The sequence below is a fragment of the Apteryx mantelli genome, chromosome 12, assembly GCF_036417845.1.
Source record: "Apteryx mantelli isolate bAptMan1 chromosome 12, bAptMan1.hap1, whole genome shotgun sequence".
NCBI lineage: Eukaryota > Metazoa > Chordata > Aves > Apterygiformes > Apterygidae > Apteryx > Apteryx mantelli.
Window position 1 is genome coordinate 3,777,356 of NC_089989.1, and position 27,342 is coordinate 3,804,697.

General features: G+C 38.5%; 1 protein-coding gene across 19 annotated transcripts in view; it reads right to left on the reverse strand.

The window, feature by feature from the left end:
• SLMAP (sarcolemma associated protein) overlaps window positions 1-27,342 on the reverse strand; it is a 90,184-nt gene that overhangs the window by 50,897 nt on the left and 11,945 nt on the right. For 10 of the 19 annotated variants that reach the window (XM_013958521.2, XM_013958515.2, XM_013958519.2 and 7 more), the window contains exon 2: window positions 939-1,086. In XM_013958521.2, the coding sequence (XP_013813975.2) occupies window positions 939-1,086 (148 nt within the window). Of the gene's footprint in view, window positions 1-932; window positions 1,087-27,342 lie in introns of all 19 variants that reach the window. The other 9 variants (XM_067303738.1, XM_067303730.1, XM_067303733.1 and 6 more) reach the window with 1 other exon arrangement.

Below are 27,342 nucleotides of genomic sequence, written 5' to 3' on the forward strand. Positions count from 1 at the left end.
TTGTTTATCAAAAGTAACAGGCCTCTCAGGCACCTTCAGAAAGCCTTGATGAAGTTGATTACAATCCTATAATTCACACACAAATCAGCCTTTAGAAAGAGAAAGAAATGGCTCCTGAAACATTGCACAGAAATCCAGAAGAGACGAGACTAAGGCCACACTTTTATCAATTAACACAGACATACAGCTTTTATCATAATCCAAGATTTCCTGAATGAGCATACTAAGAGGACAGCAAGAAAGCCAAACAAAACAAAAACCTTCCAGCTCTTTTTTCACCTAGCAACGTTTTTCTATCCTCATTTTCAAGTACCTCCAGAAATTTAAAGCAGCAGCAATAGAAAGAAAAAGTAGATATCTAGATAGCTCAACAAGAATTAAACTAATCTGTTTCAAATTTTTGCTATTTTAGCAAGAAATTCTTTTTCATACTTCTGTCACATTGTTTGCTAAAACTTTAGGGTTCACCTGCTTGAAAAAGAGTGAAAAAACCACACATGCACACATGCTCACGCTGCAGTTTTTAAATTGTCGTAAGCCAATCTAAGTGGTGCAATATCTGACCATGGGGTCCCAGTTGAGCCTCCTTTTCTGGATCTGCATTTCCACTGTCTGCTCAAATACACATGAGTGCTCATGCAGCCACAGCTCAGGCGGTTTGGGGAAGCAAGCCAGCTAAAATCCAAAGAGGTGGTGGGGGGTGGAAAAGAATCAGTGTTTTCAGCAGAAAAGTTTATGGATCCAGTTTACCACATGGCCACAAGACTCTCACCATCAGCACAAAGGAGAGAAGAGGTAACAAAAGGACTTCTTTGCAACAGGAGTACCTTTTACCCTTAAAGATGCTGTGTAATAAGATGCTCTAAATAAATACACTTGAAAATTGAAGTTGGGGAAAAACAAGCAGGAAAAAAAAAAGAATAGATCCATACCCTTACCTTTCCGCGTGTTCTCCGTCACATCTACACCAAACTGGATGATGTCACCTGACATAATCTCACATGGTGGGCTTTCCTCAGATCCTCTACTCAGTCTCTGACTATTAATAAAGGTACCATTACTACTTTTAGTGTCTTGAAGATAGAACTGCAAAAAACAAACAAAAAAGTAGTAAACTGTCTGCAAAAACAAAATAAGTATGATGAAACTGAAGTTCCAGTAAATCTTTATTTGCCATAAAATACAACTTTGATGCCCAATGTGGAAGTGGACAAACGCATCAAACTCAAAGTCACCTCTTCAAGATGCAACACCTTTACATTTTCAACAAATATTTCTATTTGATTTGTAGTTATTTAACATATTATTGATTTCTAGCACATACATTATGCAAATAATCACTACGAACTTTACTTAACCTACTGTCTATGTGGAAAAGATTAGACATTATTAGCAACAAAACCTTTTGCCATACATATGTAAGAACGTGTATTTATGTTAGCTAACACAAAAATTTTAACTGCATCATATGCTTAAGACACAAGTGGTCCATGATACAAACATGTCTTGTAGGGAAGACTGGCACTGTGGACAAAGGAAGAGCTTTGGAAGAAGACAGACTCTAGGAACTGCAAATGCAATGCCAGGGTAAGACCAAGGAAAACAAAGGTAGGATGCTTTTACCACTCATGGATTCTAGTTCACACCATTAAATTAATCTTGAAATTGCTGCATCATCAAATACCCTTGTAAATATCCATTTGTAGAGTTAATTAAAATTAAATAGCAACTCATTGAAACTGAAACAGCTTATGACACAAGACTTCTGCTCAGAAAAACTGCCGCATCTGAGGAGAGAGCACCTAGCCAGCAAGTCACCTGGCCAAGGACTAGAGTCACTGGCTCCTGATCAGGAGATAGCAGGAAAGAGGCGGCTGGAATGCTATTAAACAGTAGGAGTAGCTCTCCTGAAATGAGTCATTTTCAGTAGCTCAAGGCAACAACAGTTATTACAGGAAGCCAATGACATGTAAGTAGTCCCCGACCTCCTGAGCTCATAAGGAATCTCATCAGTTCCCAAAGCAAGCATAAGCTTGAGGAAGAGGTGCTGCTTTCATAAAAATGTATGTATTCTTAGTCTTTACTTATAAAAGCAAAGTAAGATTTTTTTTTCCAGAATTCTGTGCAAAATTTTCCATGCTTTTATTTGCCTCTATTATCAGACTCCTCAGAAGAAGTTATATTATAGCAAAAAAGACTGGTGTTGTGCGAAGATGTGGGAGATAACAGTACTAGTACGCTTCAGCTCTCAGAAAACAGCACCAAGCAGAAGATACATACCCTACGTGTTTGCCCAAAGTAGCACAAGGTAGTGCCCCGGACCCGAGAGCTTGAATGCTACTGGGCCCACAAGATGGGACACAACAGAGTAACCAAGGGGAATGCCAAAACAGGAAAGCTCGCCTAGCTGTTATGTAATGACAGAATGAAAATCAGCACATGAAAGTTTTTTTCCTAGGAGATATACCTTTGATCTTAAATTGAAAAATGAAGAAAAATCAATTAGTCCCTTGTTGGTAAAGGTGGAGGTAGACACAAATTATGGGAAGAACAAGAAAGAACAGCTGTATTCATTGCAGTGAACAACCAGATCCATCTACTCTAAACAATTTTGTCTCTCTCAAGTTAAAAATCCAATCTCAATTTAATTAGCTCATTAATTTACTAATCTGAAAGCATTCAACCTTCTGATAGCTCAAGTGCCAAGATAGTTATTTTTATTTCCTGTTTGTTTTTAATTAGTGTTTTACTCCATTTGAAAATCCTTCTATTAGAGAAAAGTGAGTCACAGGCAAGAAGAAACAAACACGTTTGCACTTATTTGTTTTTCTCCGCCCTCTATTTTCTATGCGTATATGTGCCTTTTTTCCCCCCCCAACTTCAGTTTATCACTGCCCCGTATAAACAAACATCTGCAGAACGCACAGACAGGGTTCTCTTGCCTGAGAAACACAGGGGAGTTACCACAAGAAAGGAAGTTCTGTGATTCTGGAGTTCAACAGACCATCAGCAAAGTAATACACAAAATACCAATAGACTGACAAAATTTAAACTGTGAAAAAAACTTAAACTTTTTTAAAACAAACACAAAATACACATTAAACAATTTATCAAATTGAATTTCATCATGTAGATTTTAAGTGATGCTCTTTCAATTTTCTGAAGTCTTTTTTTTGCAAATAGTAAAGAAATAAGCAATAACTGCAAAATGTTAACAAACTGATGTCTAAGTAGAAATGCACTGACTACAAGAATTAGGAAAAAAGACTGAGCCATCTTATCTTTAATGCAGCAGTTAGCAACCTGCAGTGCTGGTTCCTTTCATTCAGGAAATTCAAACATTATTTTCATTCCAGTTTTCAATAGCTCAAATGATCTTTCTCAAAGTTCAGTCCCTCCAACACCTTTGTAGCATTGCTAAAAGTTGGCTTTAAAAAACAACATGAGGGCAAACACCAGCAGGCACGCTTGTATACCTTAACTAGTATTTAAGGGCTATTAAATACTCCGTGTCTTAAGTGGGTTCTCTGTGGTGCCTCTTATGCAGTAGCTGCCTACTGCGGGGCCTTGTGGGGAACCTGCCCGGTTCGTTCCTCCTGCCCTTGCGTGCAGACCGACCAACTAGGCAGCAGCGGCAGCTCATGGAGCAGCTATAAATCTTGCCCTCTCCCAGTGCTCATCCCCGACTTACACCACCTCTTTAGTTGTGCTGGCTCAAGCATTTGCGTAGTCACAGTGAACCAGTTTCCAGAGCTGATGCAAGTTATATTAAGAGGCACTTAAACTGGTACTGCCACAAAGAAAGGCAGCATAAACTGCCCTAATTATACTTTGATTTATAATTTGCACCTCTCCAAATCAACTAGGTCCAAGCCCTTTGGTGCCTTATAATAACAATTAGTCAAATTGAGAGTGGAGTGGAAAGGGTATTGCATGCACATTCAAAACACCTTAATTGCTGAGGACTGTCCTCAAGAATTATCACACCCTTAAGTACGGTTCAAGTGGTACTTTTCCATCTTTCTTTAAAGGCAACGTACAACTGTGTAAGAAAGATTCCACTTACTCTCCAGGATCTAGTAAATAATACCTTCTCAGACAGAAAAAAATCCCAGCCAGTATTTCTTCCTTAGTAATTTATGTTCTCATGAACATTTGCATCCTCTCCCATTTAACTGAGTGTATCAATGAGGTATTGCAGACATCCTACTGTGCATCTTCTACACCATTCACAGAGACTTTAAAATAAAGTAAAACTTGCAGTTCATCAGTACGTACACTCAGAACTTTTCTGGTACAGTCCATCTACTTCAGAATCTGCATTAAAGGAGTTTCAAAAAAATATATTTTTGTTTCCATTAAATGCTGTGCAAGGAACTATGCATTAATTTTACAATGTTAATATTGGTCATATTTCAAATCATTTGTTCGGTTTTGCAAACCAAACAGAAGTACCTCTTCTACCTGTGTTGTATAAAAATTTCATTCCATTTAGCTTTCATTTTCTAAGTCAATCACGGAGAAGAATACCAACAACTTGCTAAAAATCAGTCTACGTTTTACTTTCGTGCTGTTAGATAGGTACCACCATACTTCCCCCCCTCCTGTAACAAATTCTTAATATTTCTTGACTAATGGAATACAGAAATTCTGCCACATCCATCCCAGACTACAACCATTTATAAAACTTATGCACAGACAATTTATGAATTCTAGCCGATGCTAGGAAGTTACAAAATTGCTGGGCTCCAGAAGGGCTGATTGTGACTTGAACTGCAAAATGCTGGAGGCAATTTTCTTTGAAGAAATACAAACAAGCCAACCACTGTGCTTAATGACCACTACTCTAACATACTAATTTCGAGAGGCAGGCTGAAGATGCTTTCTCATTTGTCTGGCAAGGTAGGGAGTTCAGGAAGTGATTTTTTTTCCAAGCCATATGCACTTCTGGTATAACACAAGACACTTTCAAAGGATCTCAGAGAAGACAAAGGATGAGCTTAGCTATATACAGAAAAGCTTGAAAAAGAAAGAAGCACACTTTTGCAGTGGAGAGACCTGGATTTAATTACAGTATAAGACAAGGATAGAAAAAACAGCTGATGGGAGTTTATTTTCATGTCTTAGTACAAGAACAGCTTTCAGCACTACCTTTTTTCCATCTTCATCTTGACCATATACAGCATTTCTCTCAATATATTCTACTATTTCACAAGGATCAAACTAGAATGCTAACATGAAGATATAAAATTAGTCTAAAATGTAGCCCAATAAGTTATCAAAAATTAACTCAATTAACATGCTAGTTGTTTAACATTTTAGCTTTGTCAGAACAAGATTAAAAATTCAAAATAACAGCAGCATATAATCATTCATACATGCTCAAAAGTCAAAGATATCCAAGATCTTACTCTTGCATAACTGTTCATTTGTAAGGTAAAAGATGGACAATAAGGTTTCCATGTACAGGACAACAAAAATGAATGTTTGAAGAGTATGTGCTCTATTAGTAAGTTTTTGATAGTTTAAAGAGTGTTTTTTCAAAAGCTCTTACAACCTAACTACCCCATATACAATATAATCAACAACTCAAGTCTCCTCCAGAGTGGACATATGTCAGTACTGCAGTAAGGCAGGGAAGGAAGAATGGCAATTAAGGCAAAGACTCATGTAACATTTGCTATCACTACCTATAGGCATCCTTTTCTATTTTAAGAGCACATTACTGCTATTCCATCCAACCCAACTTGAAACTTCAGTTTAGGACAATTACACTGAAAATTACACTGAGGGTTACATTGGAGAATTGAGACAATTTGCCTACGAAGACGTCAGATTCACTCATGCATACACCGAAACGTGTATTTCATTCTTATTCCATAGCTTACTTAATAATGAAGTAAATTAGTATCAAAATACAGGTCGCTGTCCCTTTTACAGAAAGCCAGCCTTTGATATACTTGATTCATTCAATATATTTTCACTGTCTAGACAGTCCCAATTTTAAGGCCTCCTAGTTTACTGTTCTTTTCCTCATCCCTTTATTTTCTCTGTGGAGGAAGTAAAGACAAGTCCCATGTGCTTCAGAGACCTATTATATAGGCTCCGATATATTAGTTTAAACCAGAATGATTTAAATTAATGTAAAAATGTGAACTACAGCAGCTAAGGAGACAACAAATTCATTTTGCTATGCTTACTACCACAAAGGGGCACCAAGGCAGTCAGCTGGAGCAGTAAAGCCATAAAATGCTGCAGCTAAAGATTACAGATACTTCCCTTACTCATGCTACGAGCTAAAATGATCGATTCTTGAGCAATTAATGTTGGCATTACAAATGCCTCCCCTGAGTATTAAAGCTAACACCCAGCTAGTACATGGGGATCTAAAAAATTGAAATACAGTCCAAAATTGGACTGAAAAAAACACAGCTGCATTCGTTTACCCATTTCACACTGAGTATTCTACCATGAGCCCAAGTACACCAGTTTTGCAAAATCTGAACTGTGCACAAAGATTTCACAGTTATATGTAATGGGGTCAGACAAATCTGGCCAACACTCAGGACACCCCAGCCAAGAAGTTTCTTCCCCCAGACCATTTTATATCCATTGAAACATTAACACTGAATATCTTCTGAATTTGAGAGCAGAACTTCTGCTAACAGAGAGCACTATGCACATCCCAAGCAATTCTAGGTTGCTCCTTTGGCCACGAGATAGATGACAGAAGTTCAAACTCTAAATTATCTCCAGATTCAACTGATTGTGTTCCTCATTCTGGTCTGCTTAGACACATCCTAAATTCCTTTCCTCTCAACTGACTAACTCCACCCACATAGCACGGAAGTAGATGTATTTGTCTCCATAAGCAAGCATAACTCACAGGGTGGAGCACATCAAGCAAAATTGCTTTTCTATTTAGTTTTATGTTTGTTAAACACATGGATCTAATAGTCCTTTGATCTTTACACTCCAGCTCTTTAAACAACTTAGAAACAAAACTAGAGCATTAACTTCTGAATTCTTATCAAATCTATTTTTTAAAATGATTCTAACTACCTAAGGCAGGAACGTGCTGTGAAACTACAAGCGACCAGCTGTGAGGAGTGGCATTTTCCATCCAGACTGAACAGACTGAAGAAGCTGCAGCAGGCTATTCAGGGAGCATAGGTATTGAAGGTCCCCAGAGAGAAGCACAGCTTTCTAGTAGCTTTTCATAACTTCTTTGCAAGAAAAAAAAAACAGTTTAACTGCTCCTTCTATGGATGAAGGATTGGACCCTCTTTGATACAACACTGCACAAAAATATTCACCATAAGTTTTCGTCTGAAGATGCAGATGAAAAGACTAAATCTCTCTATTTAGGTGGAAAAGGTTAGAGTCCTCAGCTATCCCCAAGAATTCAGCACCATACTTCCAAATCTGCCAGTACTGCCAAGGAACAGGAGAGAAAGGACAGCAGGGAATACGCTCTTCCCACTAACCAAGCTGTTCACATCTGTTTACACCTTGAAGTTTTGTTGATTGTACTGCCGGCACAACCCTGCTAGCTACTCATACCTGTTGTCAAGCAAAATAAACTGTTAGCAGTAAAAGCAGTTTAGGGCCAGCATAAGTGTCTCTCGATACAGACAGGCAACCTTTTCTGGCTGTATCTGAAGTGCTCTGAAGTAGCAACCCCTCTGCTGCTTGCCATGCCCTGAGAGTTCAAGCGCTCTGAAATTCACTACTGGTCCTGCAATTCAACTTAACTTTTGTTTGAGCTAACTCAGATGATTTTGCCTCAAATGGACATAGGGCTTACATGGGCTGCTTAAATGACGAGCAAGGAAGGGCAAATGGGTTGTTTTTGCAGGGGGGGGAGGAGGAGGAGGAGAAGGAGGAGGAAGAATGCTAGAGCAGGAACATCAAGCAGCCAGAGACACTAACGTTCTAAACGAGTGCAAAATGCATGTCCATCTACTCCCTAGAGTAGCTCTGGTGTTTCCATCAGTATCAAAATGTCACCTTTCTCAAAAAACGAAGCAAACATTTCTAGATGTGCTGTACCTGCAGAAGTTTCAATACAGAACTTTCTTTTGATGTACCACCTTGCAATGTTTATTTTAATTGGCAAATTCTACATATATGCTATCAGAACTTTAAATAATGGCATACCGAAAGCGTTCACAAAAAGGAAAAACGTGACAGTGTTTGTAGAGTTAATACCACCTCCAACCTGTCACACCCTGTAGGCAAGAGAATTTACTCTCTAAACCCCACGTCTCACAGCGAGGACTTGGAGTTACCTGTATTATGAGATAGTTGCCTTAGGCTGGGGGTGACTTTAGAAAACAGTGAAAATCTGCGTAATAGTTGCTGTCATAAAACTAAAGCAAGCAAATTGCATTACAGTTCCTGGGCCTAATATCTCACTAGTCAGTACAGAACTGCACGACTGTCTCTAACCTAGCACTTTGGGGTTTATTTACTTCAGCACTAAAAGGAACACTCAAAACACCTAGAGAAACACAGCTGACAGCAAATATAAAGCGGTATTATATTGATGGTAACATGCGAAAGAAAATTTTCCGTATAAAAGACTATCACAGGAGACCAACATTTAAAGTGGTAGTTTATATAGTTAGAACAGCACTCTTACTCGGTGAATACTGTGCACTCATCCGAAGCTTTGCACAAAAGGTGCCAAGTCCTGCCTTTGCCACTGTCTAATGGGAACCGACCAACGTGAACAGAAAAGTTACCAAAAAGGACGACTGCCCTCGCTACCCCGCCTGCCCTCACCTTCCTCTGCTGAACACACGGCCGACAACTCACCTCGCAAACTGTACGTTTCTTTCTAGAAACAACAGCTTAGAACCTAGCTTGACAGCCATGAACTACATACAATACCCACACATAAGTGTTTCTGAACACTTCGTGCCTCACTTCTGTGATAAATAAATAAATGTACGTGAAAGTCGCACGTCGAAGGAGGTGGTCTGAAGCGACCCTGCTGGAGCGGGCAGCGTTCACCCCTCTCACCGAGCAGAGCTCCCTGCGGCGAGCGGCAGGGGTGGAGCAGACGACTGCAGTTGGACAAGGAAAAAACTACTCTCATGAGAACTCGACTATCCATATATTATTCAAATAATCCAGAAATGTATTCAAAGTCAAAAGGAACAGGATGACAAGATACTCCCCCAAAACCCCAAGATAAAATGTTTTACCACAAAATGTGAGCACACTGTACAAAAATAGTTCTCTCTACATCAGTGTCACTAATTTTGATGCAAAAGGCGTATTTTTAGCATGACAATGAGATCTAGAGGAAGAGTTCTAAGTAATTTGATTTATAGATAGCTGACTGACTTGCTACAGTACAGCATCTGTCACCATAGCTACTAACTACTACTCTTTAGAGCACCTCTTCCGCTTAACTTTTGTTCTCACAGTTCACAAGAATTTAAAAAAAAAAAAAAAAAAGCCTCCTACTATAAATATAGGGTGGATTTAGGACAAGTAGAAAAAAAAATCAATTCATTCTCTTCTTCATTTCACGTATGCCATGCTTTAAAAACACCTTTTGTTAAGTAAATCACAAAATAGATTAAGAACATTAACAGACCCAGAAAAGGAGACAGCTCCATTCTGAAAAAGGACAAGGTGGAAAAGAGTTTCCTAGCAAGAAATTCCCCAACTCAGTGTAGTACTAATTGTATACGACTTTGAAGAAAAAACAGAAAATAATATGACTCTTGAGTCTACATTCCAGCCTGAAGATGCTGAGCTATTAAGATATAATGCTGCTTTGAATGCCAAACTAAAATAAATTAACAATAAAGTGTAATCAAGGGAAAGATTTCTCAGAAATGGTTATTCACACATGGTCCTGAGACACTCTAATTGCCTCATCCTTGGAATACAAAAGCAATATAATGAAGAGACCTGTTCTCTATTACTGGTGTCATAGATGACAGTATGTTACACTACATACAGGGACTCTGAAATAAGTTTTCTGTAGTTCCATATTAAAAACCTGACTAGTGCAACAAACTCCTAGAAATAGTATTGAATAAAAACAGCTTTCCAGAATGATGCTGTGATAAGTTGTTCTGCTCTACTTCATTAAGGAAGCTTATTCTCTTACTATATAACAGACATTTATATGGCTATCATATACCACTATGATACCAGTGATTACTTTGTAGAAATTTAGATTAACTTCTATCACTATACCAAAGATCTACCCAGAAGAAAATTTTTAAGGTTTCTTTTAACCCTACTGTAGTCTCTATATTAATCAAATATGGCAAATGTACTGCAGTTTAACAGGGCTTTAAAGAAAAGATGAAACAAGAAGCCTTAGCAGGCCATTTCCCAGAAATCCAGACTTCAGGATAAAAATTTAACATAATACAATAACTTCAAAGTATGAAGCATTACAGAAATACTCACCAATTCAGATGTCCTTTCCTGAATACTTTCCTGCAAAACTAGGCTAAAAGCTATCGATTACTGTAATAAATTGCATGAGCATGTGGCAACATGATATGCTCAAACTCTACAATAATGAAAGTAAACATTATCTTGAAGTGTACACAATCCTGAAGACCGTGTTTGTAGGAAGCATATATCCTGGAACAGAATAAGCAAAGATTTATTAGCTCTGCAAAGAGCAGGCTCCCATGTATAACTAATTTCTTTTCAAATGTATGTTCCTATAAAGAACAGCTTGTAACTTATCCTTGCAGTTTACTCTTCCCCTCAGTGGCAAAAGCACCTGTACTAAAATCCTGTACGAGGAAAAAATGTTAAGATTAATCAGAGGACAAAACAATTTCTTCTTAAATTCATGATCAAGAGGCAGTGGTTAAACTTGACAGTTACTTTATAACAAGTATGCTCAAGTGCAAGAATAAAAAAGCCCTACAGTCTTGTCTCCGACTACAACAAAAAGGGAGTTTTGTCATGTTTTGACATAGCTTTGCACTAATTTAAAACTGAGTTAAGGCACAAATCTCTCCTTGTCTTTAAATTTGAGAAGACTGACAGTATTAAAACCTTACACAAATAAAAGCTCAAATCAAAGATCCACACCACCCAGAAACACTAAGTAAAAGAAGTAAAACACTAAAACACAAAACTGTTTTAGTGGAAAAACATCAGCAAATAAGCAGAATTGACAGGAAAAGCAGAAGACAAAGCATTTAACTAAATGAAATCTTGAAACACTATCTAACAGGAGCTGGTGCTTAGATAGAATGAAGCATTTATATTACTCTAAAATTAACATTATGCATCCTGCTTCCTCAAAATCTTGAAATGTGACTAGTTAACTAAACCAAATGACTTGCAAAAAACTACTAACTGAAATGGAAATTTTCCTTAAAATATTTAGATTATCAAATTTCTATCAGCAAACAGAAACATCCTAATTACATTTTTCATGCATTTCATACATTTCTATTTTTCAATCAAAATGAAGAAAAATATAACAGAAGCCAGATTACCAGATACTTCACCACATGAAGAGCCAGAAAAGGAAATCTGCTTGTGTGAAGGCAAAAGAGATGAAGCAGCTACGTGGTTTACCAAAAAACTCCGTAATCCCAGGCACTGGGAAGCAGGTGCAGCACCGCAGATGCTACCTAAACTCCATGCTACACCATGCAGAGCTCCACTTCCCCAATTAGGTGATCATTCCCATCCTACAGAGCTGCTCCGCTCCTTGCAAAGAAGGATCTCTTCTCATGTGTTCACTTTTTAACGACAGGGAGAATAAAGAGAGAAGCTGCTGCAACTACTTTAACCTTTCCTCCTGAGGACCTGTTGTGTTTATTCACAAATAATCATTACTTCCATATACAACTGCTGTTTTATGACAGAGAAAACTTCCAGGATTAACACATTCAGGAATCAAAGAGAAAGACAACTACATCAGGATTTCACAAACATCTCCAAATGCAGCAATGGTTTGGCAAATAATCTTCACAATGATAATATAAAAACCTCTAAAAATATGGTAAAGAATTTATGAAGATGTCTCCATTTAGCAAGGGACAGTTTCTATCTTAATAGATTTTTCAAATGCCAGTATGGCATTTCTAAAAGTGTCTGCAGCAGGTCTACCTATGCATTATCACAAAGCAAAGGTTTCTTGCTTTCTGACATCGTCTGCTCCTGAACCATTTGTTAACACATGACAGTTGTCAAAAACATAAGTTTAGCACATTTCTAAACTACAGGTAAAATTACCATACTGAGGATAAGCTTAATGCTATGGTGATATACATTCAACGCAGCCAATAAAGATGGAGAAGCACAAGTCTTAACTCAAAAGAACTGCCTAAGCACAAGTGACACTGTACCAACTTTATCATTGCAAACTAGATATTTTTGTGATAAGTCCAAAACACAAATACTACTATGATGTAGTGTAGTGAGAGTCCACTGCACACATCCTTATACTGAAAACAAAGAGCCCTGTGCTCCTCCACCCCTACCAATGCAAGCCTGTTTTTCTGAAGCAAGTAAAGACCAAACCACTAAGGGGAAAAAAAAAAAAAAAAAGGAAAGAAAGCCCCCCCACACTACATTAAATTTCTTCCCATTCTGTGTTTTGAACTTCAGCATTCCACACAGGCAGCAAATGTAATTAACTCGAAACAAAACACTATCAGAGAAGGGTGCGGCTCCATTCGAAGATGTAAAATTCATTTTCCAGTACAGAGGAGAAATTTGACAACTGGGAGTTCAATTTTTGTACTCAAGGCACTGCCAAGCCACACCTCCAACAAAGTGAGAGTGAAAACAGTCTGGGAGGAAACTATGTTTATTTGAACTCACTCTTGGTTCAAGACTTTCAAAGCAAGCAATAATTAAAAGCTGGTATTCATCAACACAGGCATATTATTCTGGTGTTCCTTTGAGATCAACAGTTTTACAGTAAAAACAACAACAACAAAAAAACACAGTTAAGCATTTTTAAGCTTAAGAAAGAAATGCCTATAACATACATTCCATACTGAGATGGGTCTGCCAGTAATGTGACAGAGCGTATGAGCTGGTTTTTGATATGCAAGCTTATTAGCCAGCATTTCTTTTAAGCTGTGTTGTACTGGCTGCAGAACAGAAAGGGCAGCTGCGCAGCCTTCTCAGGAGCGAGGAATGCGAGAAGCCACGCCAGCAGAGACAGACGAGCGGGCAGAGCGCAGGTAAGCTGTTCAAGCATAATGGTAATTACAATTTCAAACACAGTGACTCACAATTTATGCTGGTCTTAGTTAAGGGCAAAAATCACATACATGGTACCTTGGCTTTACAAATAGATCAAAAGGTTTGCTAACGTGGCAAAAATTACCAGGCTAATTATTCCAGTACAGCTTTTCACATGGACAAAAGCATTCCAATGTCTTTTACTAGTTATTTTCCAACATTTCCAAAAAGGGAAAGTCTTCAGGGATATTACACTGATAACACTGTTCACTGCATTTTATTCTTTGGACAAGCTGAGAAGAACCCGAATGCCTTTTAAAGTGTCTTTGCAAATGAACAAAGTGCTCAGAACACATGATAAAGGCAAATGACCAACCTGCCAGTGGGCTCGGGGAGCAGGGGCAAGGGAACCGCAAGTCTTGCTGGCGCTCTCATTCCCCTTCAGTTCTACAGTCAGAGAGAAAAAGTCTGCACCTAACAGAAATATATTACCAAGTCTTGCAACTTCTTGGACTAATTGTGCCATACTTCCCGCTAAAACAAGGAAAATAATTTTCCAAGTACAAAATAAAACCCTCTTTCTAGCACCAATGGCTCAAGACTGTCATCAGTCTAAGAAGAAATACCACCGTCATGAATCTCAATATAGCCTTAAAAAGGGAAATAGATCTTATAATTCTTTAAGCAGCCATCAGGCAATTTCTCAAGTGGCAGAACCTTCCAAGTCTGGAGACCAGAGATACTGGCAAAGTTTTATATGCAGGATTCAGGTCATACTACCCAAAGGACAAAATAAAGCAGAAAACAACATTGTTCTTATCAAGACGATATGCATTTTTAATGGTTAGAAACACAGAGTGAATTCGTTCACAGTTCACCTCCTAAGAAGAGAGATTAAGTTTCTGATGTTGTGTACATCTAATCACTTGTTCAGGTAGCTCTTTGTACTTCAGTAACATAATCAGAAGAAAAAAATCTAAGTTATTTCCATTTTATTTCCCTTTTTTTTTTTTTTTTTTTAAAGGCTGATAAGCTTATTAAGATTTCAGTAAATCCATCTGGAATAAAAAGAAATTGCGAGTAGTGCAGATAGTTTCAACCCTGAAGAGCAGAGGCAAGATTATAGAAAGATGTCTGCTCTCTCTTTGACTTCCAGGCTTTTCTAGGCAGCTACCGCCTCGGGAAGTTGTCCTGAGCAATGCAGCAAGCTTAACACGTTGTTTGCCCGTGAATGAAGGGCCACCCAGGGACTTTTCTCATTATCTCAGTCATGATACTTCAAAGTGGACAATAAAAAGTGGCAGTTTTGTAGAGAACGAATAAAGCAAAAATCATCCTGCCTGTCAAGAAAAGCAGTTGGACAGGACAGAATCATACAGAGCAGGTAAGCGTAGGAGGCCTGAAGGGCTTGAATACATTTTTACAAACACCTACTCACCTGAAAGTTCAATCCAAAGTCTCACTGAAAGGTTAAAAGTGCCACTATACTCTTCCCTCCCAGTATCTAAAGGCACATCCCCACACATTCCAGCTAAGGCACTAATGAGGCACTAATGATAGTTTCATAAGATCAGGAAAAAGTTATAAAATAAATCCACCAAGGCTTATTTATTGCCACCATAATAATTATGGCTAGTATTCCCTAATAACAGATTACAGAATATTATGTTTTCTCCTGTATAAAATTCTGATGCTATTCAGTTGGCAGGGAAGCAGCATTCAGTCCCACAGATGAATGAACTAAAATTTAACTGAGTTTTTTTTTAAATGTATTGCTACTGTAAAAAAATAGTAATTGTTAGCAAGCAAGAATCGTTGACTTCCTTCCTTGATCAGGAAAATGCCTTTTCTTTCTACTTTTTAAACCTGAATTGCAACCACTAGAGGGCAATATGATTATACATACTCTTGCCCAGATTTGGTAAAGTGAACCAATTCAATAAAAAGCTACATATCAGAAAATTAGACTGTTTTATTATGAAAATATTTTTCATACTGCAACTCCCGTTTTTACATTTATACTGTGGGCTTTCTGAACTATTAATTCCAGCTATACAGTCTAAAGCCTTCACGCACAAGTTGCTTTAAGCTACAGCATTCACATTAATAGCTCTCCTGCTTCTCAGAACTGAAAATTAGGTATGTCAACTTCCATCTTCCTACTACTGAAATTCTATTAATTACTGAAATGCTATCCAGAATAAGTAAGCACGTATAAAAATCTGGATAGCATCAAAGCCTTGTCAGATTCAATACAGGAAGTGAACTTCCTAATCAGTGGTAAAAACAAACAAACAAACACCCACCCACAAACCCACCCACCTCACTAGAAATCAGCTGCATGTTCTAAAAGACCTGGAATTAACCTGCAAGTTTTTTCTACATCTAATCAGCAGTTCAAAAATATTGCTGGTTTTCTTCTTCACAAAGATAGTGCTTTCACGAAATGTGTTTGACATTTAATATATTCATTTTTGCCACAGGTTATTACCTAGACTTTCAAAGGAACAAAAGTGCAGAGACTAAAGCAGAGTCACAAAAAGAACAAGAACCACAGCAGCTGGCAGAAGGATATGCTCTGGTAGCTCAAAGCAACAGCACTTAAAGAATTACTTCAAAATCTACAGCTCCACTAGAATACTGAAGAAAGCTCAGCAAGCTTGATTTCCCCAGGAGGTACTCAAGTTTTGGCTCTAAATAAAATTAACCTGGTTAAGGCTAATATAAGAGTACTTTAGGGAAATACTACAACAGCAAGATGAAACAGCTCAGCAAATAAATGTACGCACTCAGTCTGGGTAAGGTGTCTCTCACCAAAGCTAATGAAGTTTGTTAGAAACATATTGTCATTCAAAAGGTTTTAAACATTTTCAGAAAAATCTCAACAGCGTAGCTGGCGTACTTCTAAAGAAACAAAAGTTATTGAAAGTGATAATGACGTTCAATAAACATAGCAATGCACTGATAACATGCATCAAATCAGTCTTGTTTTTACATTGGCCCACTTAGTTTATTTAAAAATAAATAAATAAAACCACACACACACAAATCTGTAGTGTTTGTCACCAAAACAGATGAATCCTCAAATTACATTCACATACAATTCAAATAGCACCCCCAACAACAGAAACACAGCCTCCCCATAACAGAAGTGTTTGCTGTTAAGTAATATGTTTTGACATACCAAGGGATTTGTCATCCAAGCTTAAATTTAATACAGCTGTAGAAAAGACTATTTATACTTTGATTAAAGAAAAACCAGTAAGTCTTTTATGCTACCTGTAATTAGTCTAGTATTACTATGGAGTTTTAATAAGCTTGAATTAGAATTAGATGCTAACCATAGTTTCTTTTAAGGGAAAATAACTTGGGCTAGAAGGAAAAAATATTTAAGTTGCAGCCATTACAGAATCAGAGAATAGCTGGGGTTGGCCTTCTGGAGATCATCTGGTCCAACCACCCTGCTCAAGCAGGGTCACCTACAGCAGGTTGCCCAGGACCGCAGCCAGTCAGGTTTTGAGTATCTCCAAGCATGGAGACTCCACAACATGTTCCAGTGTTCAATCACCCTCAGAATAAAGAAGTGTTTAAGTTGCATTTATTAATTAGATCCATAAAGTTACTGAAATAATATTCACTAGCCATAAAAGTACCATTCTTTCCTTTTGTCCTTTGTTTCATTTGTTAAACACACACATACACACTTAGTAGCAGGAGAGAATAGTAATGACCATTTTCAGGATGATGGATATTTTCCATAATACAAGAGATTGCAAACTTTGTTTCAGTTGCTCTGATCAAGGTTTGTATAAAGCTTCCAAGATTAGAGAGTGGAAAGCTTTCATGTTAGAGTACCTTCTCGTTAATCCATGAAAGACCATAAAGTCTTTCCTGAATTATAAATTGATAAGACATGATATCTCCCTTCTCTTAAGGATTTTGAGGAATACAAGCAATAACCAAAACGAGTTCTTAAACAAAGATATTTTAAATGCATGGAGTCACCAAAACAGAAATTCTCACTTCCACCATACTCCACTGGGAACTGGTAGCATTAAGAGTAACACGGCTAAACACAAATCCAGGAGAAGTACATGCAGGCCCTCACTGATTCTTTCTTACAAGCTTTTCAGGATAACAGTATTCCTCTTCAGTCAGGTAGTGTACTGAGGTCCTACGCAAATATCAGGCATAGGAAACCCTATAGAAGATGCAGGCTGACAGAACGTTTCATTAGATTACTACAGCTTTGCATTAGTTTAACCCCACAATATAAAAAACCCTAAACCTGTGACACTTTTGATAGAGCTAATTTAAAGAACTATATTATCACTCAAAACCAGGAAAAAAGCTTCATATTAAAGACTGTGTAGGCAATCTTAAAACAATTAAGTTATTATAATAAAAAAGAAATAGTAAAGCTATAAATAGATCAACAGCTCTCCTACTTACAGTACAGATCCTTAAGGGTTCCATATGAATTTCTTGAGAAGCCACATAATCTAGAAGACATACGTACCAAATGAAGGGTGAGAGTCTCTCACATTAAAGTACCTCTTCACCCAGCTCCCATTAGTAGGTAGGAACTAGTCTACCTATGGTAGACACTGAAAGGAGGAAGCAAGTCCTCTTCCTGCTTGATCTTAAAACTACCTCCTTCCTCTGTTGCCACCTGACAGCAGCTGCTAGGGGCTGAAGAGACTCAATGTTCTTAATCACAGAATCGCTGAGGTTGGAAGGGACCTCTGGAGATCATCTAGTCCAACCCCCCTGCTCAAGCAGGGTCACCTAGAGCACACTGCACAGGATTGAATCCAGGCGCGTTTTGAATATCTCCAGAGAAGGAGACTCCACAACCTCTCGGGGCAATCTGTTCCAGGGCTCTGTCACCCTCACAGTGAAGAAGTTTTTCCTCATGTTCAGATGGAAGTGTCTGTGTTTCGGTTCGTGCCCGTTGCCTCACGTCCTGTCACTCAGCACCACTGAAAAGAGTCTGGTCCCATCCTCTCGACACCCTCCCTTCAGATACTTGTACACATTGATAAGATCTCCTCTCAGCCTTCTCTTCTCCAGGCTAAACAGGCCCAGCTCTCTCAGCCTTTCCTCATAAGAGAGATGCTCCAGTCCCCTAATCATCTTTGTAGCCCTTCGCTGCACTTGCTCCAGTAGTGCCACATCCCTCTTGTCCTGGGGAGCCCAGAACTGGACACAGGACTCTAGATGTGGCCTCAGCAGGGCTGAGGAGAGGGGGAGGATCACCTCCCTCCACCTGCTGGCAACACTCTTCCTGATGCACCCCAGGATACCATTGGCCTTCTTGGCCACAAGGGCACATTGCTGCCTCATGCTTAACTTGGTGTCCACCAGCACTCCCAGGTCCTTCTCCGCAGAGCTGCTTTCCAGCAGCTCAACCCCCAACCTCTACTGGTGCATGGGGTTATTCTGCCCTAGGTGAAGGACTCTGCACTTCCTTTTGTTGAACTTCAGGAGGTTTCTCTCTGCCCACCTCTCCAGGCTGTCTAGGTCTCTCCAAATGGCAGCACAGCCCTCTGGTGCATCCACCACTCCTCCCAGTTTTGTATCATCAGCAAACTTGCTGAGGGTGCACTCTGTCCCTTCATCCAGGTCATTGATGAAGAAGTTGAACAAGACTGGACCCAGTGTTGTCCCCTGGGGGATACCACTAGCTACAGGCCTCCAACTTGACTCTGTGCTGCTGAGCACAACCCTCTGAGCTCTGCCATTCAGCCAGTTCTCAATCCACCTCACTGTCCACTCATCTAACCCACACTTCCTGAGCTTGTCTATGAGGATGTTATGGGAGACAGTGTCAAAAGCCTTGCTGAAGTCAAGGGAGACAACATCCACTGCTCTCCCCTCATCTACCCAGCCAGTCATTCCATCATAGAAGGCTATCAGATTGGTTAGGCATGATTTCCCCTTGGTGAAGCCATGCTGACTACTCCTGATCACCTTCAAAGTAAATATGAGACACAGTGGCAGTTCCTGGAAAGTAACAAACATGTAACCTCAGTCTCCATAGACCTCTTAGCTTTACTGGGTAGCACATCCCTTGACAGGACTCAGGCTCTCACATCTAAGTTTTCAGGGAAGTTTCAGGAGCCAGTCCTCTTTCTTCTCTATGTATTTCAACCATTTTTCATCCTAGCAAGTTCCTTCTTTCACACCAGGTCTACACAGTGGAGCAGTAACATTTCACACCACACCAAACAGCCCTGGTTCCAAGATGGAACCATCTGGCCACATCCCGACTGCGGGAAAGATGTACTGTGCCGTGCACACTGCCGTTGTAGTCTCCCAACCATCTGCTTTAAGAGTTGCACCAAAGCTCACCTCCAGCTTCCTCCCTATTTATATGCTCTGGCTTCTTTTGGAAGTAAACCCGGACATGCGGAGGAATGGAGCGTAAGTGGTCCCTTCCCACCATGGGACTGCAACATGTCCAAAGCATGTAAAGGACTACAAGCATACCACAGAACCACCCATACTAGAGGTTCAACCTCCAACAGAAGGTATCTTAAAAACAACGGGAGGTTCTGCACTTTTGGAGAAAAACACAAATATTTTGTCTAATTCTTCAGATGTTCTCATATGACAAACAAGCTGTATTTTTACTACATTGGTTTATTCCATAGCTTTCTTTTCTTATCCCTTTCCCTCAGGTTAGGCACAAGTCAGATAAAATGGGTTCTCTGCAGAACAGCACTTTTTGCACATAACAATTAAAAGCTGGGGGTGGGGGGGTTTCCCCAAGTTGCCCAGCTTTGCTGTCCACAGGATCTACTAATTAAATGGCCAGCCAGCTTTCAGACTCCAGCACTTGATTGTCTCCAAGACTTCCAATTCCACCCATTCAACCACAGTCAGTGAGAACTAATTCAAAGCATGACACACACCTATCAACCACCACCACCCAGCCATGCTCTCCTTCTCTAAGTTGTTTCTCAACAGCTTTATAACCTCAGTGTTTCTTAACAGGCATATCAGGAACGCTGATGTTTTCTTCACTTCCCTTTGAAAGGTTTAACTTGAAAATTTAAGCACTAGAAATAGTAAACTCTAGTCAAACAAAAATGTGCATGCAAGCCACGTTAATACTTCTGAGTAACAAACTAAGAGAAAAATCCCAAGACACCCACATAGATTTTTTTCTGGAAGAAAAATAGTAGGCATTTCAAAATGTCTGAACTCAATCCTTCATTCCCAAATATTCCACCAATGTTCAAGTTATTATGTATAAAGTAATTTAAAACCACATAATAAGCATTTTCATGATTTTAGAAAGTCCCTCTGGATTTTAGCAGTCATCCAGACATCCAATAGTCAATGCCCAAACCTTAAAACAACTTTGTCTCTAGTTTTCACTTAATACTTTAAGAGATAATAATCACTAAGAAAAGCAAGTCACTCTACAGTAAAATTCTATGTTAAATTACAGCAAAAGTATTCTTGCACTGGGCCTTATGGTATAATGCAACACATTTACCTTTTTCCCCCCAGTTAGGCACTGATCATTATAGAATTATTGGAACAATAAGGCCTGTCAGGAATGACTGTCACCTGTGTTTCCCTCCACTCCCCTCTCTCTAAAGCTTTACTAGCTGTGTGGGATTTACAAACGTGTTGTCCAGCACACCCAGAAAAAGCAGCACTCATCGTGAGTCAATGAATCATCTGCAGCCTCAGCAAGAAACATACTTGCAGTCTTTGAAAAGAGACATGACCTTACGCAACAGAAGTTTGCGAACTGCTTCTTTCCTTCCATACTTCATCCTATTTTTAAAAATTTCAGATATTTTAAAATTTCATAGATTTCATTATTTTAAGTTTCATAAAGTAGATTTCAGCACCATATTTTAACTATATATTTAGATTTTAGCGATATGCAGTAGTTACTACTGTTCCATGATTTTCACACTGACAAAAGATGCCCTTGCTGTCCATTATGACATTATCAGGCACCAAGATTACAAAAGACTGCTTCAAGGGACAGTTCATTCATTTGACGTGGAAGAGTCATGGTCCTCCCCCAACACACCGACTACAGGTCCACACTGTAACCTCAGGGCTACTGAGCCACTCTGTGCACACTGGCACAACACACACACACACACACACACACACACACACACACACACACACACACACCAGAAAGCAGAGTCATCCATGGGAGCCTACCGCCATGTGGTTAGTGCCTTCTCCAGCAAGGAGAAGGTGACAGGCTTAAAGAGTCTTTGCTTGAGGAGGCAAGGGCTCCCACTCCCTGCAAAAATACACTATTGTGTAAGTACACACATTTGCCTGTATCTTTTTTCAGGCTATCCATTTAAATGCATGTTTTAAGCATGATCACAACACGTCTAGGGAATAGGCCGCATAAAATAGATGAGCACAGGAATACCTATGTGAAGAGTCCTGAATAAGTAAAACCTGAACTTACGCTGATGAAATGGATGCAGTTCTGGGCATTCAGAACTTCAGAAATACTAGCATCTTAAATATCAGAAAGTTACTCATCCCAAAAAGATTACATGCTTTAAAAGAACATTTTATACCATTTTAACTTAAACCTCCTTTCCCAATATGAATTGAGCTGGTACAAATCTCTCTGCAACTATTTTCTTCCAAATGACTTTAGCAAAGGCAAAAAGAAAAAAAAAAAAAGAAAAAAAAAAGAATCAGTGGCAAAGTCTTTTGATCCTTAATCAAAATTAAAGGCATTCACAAGAGACTGAACAATACCTGTTTAAAAATCACATCTCAAGCTGTTACTTTACTGCAAAAATAAGCCTCAAAGCCTCAAATCTGATGCTGAAATAGTTCTGCCAATCTTCCCATTTTATCAATTACAAATATTCATTTGTTTTAAGGAAAGTTACCTTCATGGTCAAGGACATTCAAATGCAGTATTTTTCAATTCCACTTAAACTATGAAAGATTACTGCTTAACTTCTCTCAGATTTATGACTAGCCATAATTTCAACTGAAAATTCAAGACTTACTAGAAGAACTCAGTCCTTGAACCTTTCCAAGAATAAGACAGAAATACAAAAAGAAAAATTTACTTGATTCAGACAAAGAATTACTTTAATAAAGAGCTTCTAAGGCTCCTCTTTTTGGAGCACACAAAATTCCTTTTAAAACAATACTTAACCTGTTTCCCCCCCCCCCCCTTACATTATGTTAAGGATCAATCTGCAAATACATTGCTATGAGAGCAAATATAAGGAACTTTTCACTTAAGCGACCATATTTTTATTACTCTCACTTGCACCTGAATTTTTGGTTTTCATTCATTTCAGACACCATATCAAAGAAATGTTCAAATTGCTGGCAGATCAAATTATCTACACCGATAGAGATGGTCTCATAAAAAGTCATAATTACTACTCATTTTTAAAGAAAATTTAGAACTTTTACATTCTGCAGATATGAAGAGTAATTTTGTTTTTATGATAGTTTGAGCATGCAGATATTTTGTCTATTGTTAATATCAACTACAATGCAAACTGAATTACTTGATTTCTTCATGAACTGACACATTCAAAAATACACTACATATAAAATAAACTATTTTAGGCATGACAGGACAAGGTAAGTGAACAAAAGTAGTCCTATGCTGCTAATTAAAACAAACCAAAACTACTGAAGCAAACTCTCAAATCCAGTGCTCTCATCAGTCACATTATAAAACTTAAAAAAAAAAAAAAAAAAAAGGTATTTCAAAAGCATGTAAAATGATAAACATGAAGAATAAGTTCAAATATGGCACAGAGATTGTCTATTCTTCACTCTGCTTAAAAAACATGCTTACACAAAATATGAAACTACTCTCCTAAAATCTTTCGTGGAAGATGACTTATCTTCCAACTATATGAGCAACAATGAAAAAAATCTGTCTGATGAAAAAATTTCTATTTTGCTATAAAAGCATATTACAAATGTTATTTCTGAACTTTTCATAATGATGGTTCTATTTAACACATTAAGAATATTTTGATAGCACTTAAGAAATTAAGCTGAAAGAAATATGCATTCTTAAAAACGAAACATTCAGAGACAGTAATCTTAACATAGAAAATTTTCAATTTTACCTTAAATGATATTTTTAACCTTAGATTCAGATTTTTCTTAACAGCATAGAACTCTGCTCTTCAAACACTTATGTTAATGGTAGAAGTAAATTTAAAAAGCAGAAGTGGCAATACATGTTTCCTGTTGTGCTTTAAAAAAAAATTAAAAAATAAAGAAGCTTGCCATCTAAAGTGTGCAATCATAACTTCAATTTTTCTGAAGTTTCAATGTTCCTTTTTGCACCACCGATCATCTTGTCTGTATCCCATCCCTGTAGATTTTCCAGTGCAACCAAAGACTATATCTTCACCGCTCCGTGATCTTCCCACTTGATTTATTTGCTCATCCCTAACACCAAGAAGTGCTGTGTGCCTTCTTGCTGGTATGAATCTCCTCTCTATATTTCTCAAACCTGACCATATGAGTGGTGCTTCCCATAGCCCTAAACACCTAAGAACATGTAGATCATAGTCCCACGTGAAAGTGGCCCCAAGGGGTGGCTGCTTTTATTTAGAAGGAATGGGACACACAGAACCAGAAAATTTTCTTCCAGCCTTTCATCGCTCTCCTCTTTTTCTTAACTTTTCTCTCTCCAGTCCCTCAAACTCCTTCTCTCCGACTGCCTCACATACCATGCGACATTGACCTCGAACCCTCTGGGACAGAAGATGAATCTGAGCTGAGATGGGACACTACGGCAGGGTATAGCACCAGGTGGCTGGACGCAGCGCCGGTTCCTCCTCCCTGAACCTCCGCAATCATGAGTTCAGCTGCACCAGAAAGGAGGAGCTTTAGCGGCTGCATCAGCCCCACGCACAGGGCTGCGCTTCCAGAGCCCACTCGCTGGCTACAGCAGGGAGCCGGGCTCAGCATTAGCAGATAGAAAGTTGTTTCCTTCGGGGGAATCCTTCTTTCACACTCTTTTTCTGTAGGGAGGGACAGTAGTGAGACGAAAGTGACAGGTAAGATAACAAGGACTTCCAGGAGGATAGATGCGTCCCCTGATGGGGAAGGGGTGCATGAAGGCAGGCAGCGAGTAGACAAGGACTAGATAACATGGAACAAGGATCACTCTGCTCCCATGTTGTGGTTCTAGGTTCTTGTTCGCTGTCTGCTCCATTTCACTCTTCCTATTAAACCACTAGACTACTGCCCTAAGGTTTGACAGGAGTATCTAGTTGTAAATAAGTGTTATCACCCACATTTTCTAAAAAAAAATATGTAAGTTCAGTGACCTTGGATTTTCCAAAATGTATTTTCAGCAGACACTACAGAACAAGTTGACAGGATTCTGTTTTATGCCATTTGTTTTAGTTGTTTTGTAAAGGAGCTAGAAAGCATGGAAGAGCATGTAAGCCGTTACTGAAAAAAGCACCTTCTGAGTTTTAACCCCAACCCTGTAAGAGCGGGTGACTGGAAATAAATGAGCATGATTTCCCTCTGAACTGCAGCACAGAACTTTGCAAAATAACAGACACTCCATATTCTACAGCAGTTTTCATAATCCAATTTCTCATTAGCATTGCAGGAAGATGCAAGATTGACAAGCTTCCTGTTTGGGGCATTTTAAACAGTTTTACCCAAGCCTAACATAAGCACGTCTATGAAAAAGAATGAGTATTTTATCAAAAAAAAATCATCTATGTCCATTTGCCAGAACCTGAAGTTGTAACACTTCAGCAAAACAAACAAGTATTTAAATTGAAATGTTTTCAAGACCTTTAAATTTGGCTTAATCTGCTATTACCATATTAGACATATATGTTAATTACTACAAATCAGTTATTTAAATAATAATGCCCTTACTGTGCCTCAAGTGTAGGCAGGTCTTTAAGATGTTCTAAAATTTATTTTAAAACAAGTTGCACTTTAACTGACTTTACCACTTCTGATTATATAAAATAAATATACAAGACATTCTTCTCATCATAGTTCAAGTCAAGATCATACAATTCTTTCTAAAGGCTTGCTTTTCTAAAGGCTTGCTTTTCAAAGCAGATAAACTTTTTCCCTCTTAGAAATCCAGCAAATAAAACTTGAAATGTTACCTTAAAAAAAAAAGTTCTAGTACAGTAGTACAGCTAATACTCTTTCAATTGTTCAAAAATTATATTCCATTAAGAAAATAAGGAGCTAATCTCCACCAGCCAAAGTCCACTTAGCATGTGCATAAAAACAAGAGTAGTTAAAAAAAAAAAAAAACAAAAAAAAACCTCAGACTTACCCAGTAATACGACTAAAGGAAGCTGCACTCTGGACCAACATGCACAAGTGCATGCAGCACATCTAATACCTATCTGATTGTGTGACAATTTATTACTGACAGTTTTCTGCCCCGCTGAAATGGGACGCTTCATTAGAATTTCTCACTGTTAGGGCTTTTTGTAATTTTTACTGCAGTTCAAAGTTTTGTTAATAACTAATATTTGAATGAGCACAAGGAAGCAAAAAGAAAAGACCATAAAAGGAACAAACAACAAAGGGGGAAAAAAGGCCTGGAAGATCATGACTTTTTATACATTCACTGGGACATCTCTAGCTTTATTGAGACGAAATCTAGAGCGTGAATTATAAACAGTCTAAAAATCATAAAATCACAGACTGAACTGGTCCATTTTTCATATTTGACTCAGTACACCTACTAAAATCCTTTTTAATTTCCTAGCAATTACACAGCCACTGATAATACTAAATTGTAAAAGGCTTGACCTCTTGCTACCTTCCCAAATATTTTTGTTTTGCTTATATGTCCTTTTAACTAAGCTGCTAGTTTAGACTTCAATCAGAGCTTCCCAAAAGCTGCAACTTCTCTTCAGACTGAGGAGACTATTCGTTAAAAGTGGTTTTTGCTTCCTATCCTTTTTTGCTTTAGTCATGTTTCCACCCTCGTATCCATTATACTTGATCAGTTTTTAAAAAAAATGCAAGTTTGCTGCACCTGTATAATGCAATACTCAAGTTCTAAGAGGAAAAACCATTACCTGACCATAAATAATCACTGATTCTCATTCTAAAATCGACTCAACCATTAGAACTGAAGAAAACAAAAAGCAATTCTTATCATTTCTACTTTTTCATCTTTAAAACAGAATATTAATCATTCAATTACTCATTTTTTTCACTGGTGAATTTACTATTTGATTATTTATTTCTCAGTCTCATCAAGACATGATTTTTTTTCCCACACACTTTTTTTTCTACCACTGATCTCTATGCAAATACTATAATATTATTATGCTTAAAAAAAAAAAAGTACTGTAAAGATCTAACGGTGCTGCCAAAAAATAATTTCTAGCACCAAGATCCAGACTGTAAAGCGGGCCCCATATATGACTAATGTGAAAGATTAAATCAGTGAACAAAAAACCCTACAACATTTTTTAAAGCAATCAGATCTCTTATGAAACACAAGCTCCTGTCTTCACAGCAATATAGCAGCATCAGGATAAAAAGCATGACACAGGAGGAGGCATTAATTCACAAGTGAGAAACATATGACTGTAAAGACAACCAAAATACAGGTTCTAATTTCATTAGCAAAGCAATATTTTCATTCTAAATATTATCAACATAAGCAGCTAAAGCTGAAATGAAAATAGGCTCAGGAACGAAAAACTGACTTAACAGCTCCTTTACTCAGATACGATTTCCCACCAGAATGGCATTTACTCTTTTGTTCTCTTCCCGAAATGCTAACCCTATAGCCCCTATAAGGGTTACGCTGCCACGTTACTAGCTGTAACCAGCAGCTCCGGAGGCAGCTGCAGGACGGCCACCTGCGCCGCGCTCCGACGTCCCGCTCCAGGCTGCGGCACGGCGCCTCGCCCTCGCCAGCGACACACACCTTCGCACGCAGGCAGCTGCCGCTGCACCAAGTCCCTTGCTAAGCCACAGGGCCTCCACCAGCTCCAGGAGCCCTTATAGCTCTATATTATATATAGCTCTATTACATATATGGCTCTTATTAGCCCACTAAATTATTATATAAATTACCAATTTTGAGCACTGTCAACAATTAAGCAGCACTGCCGTCTAGCACAACCAGAA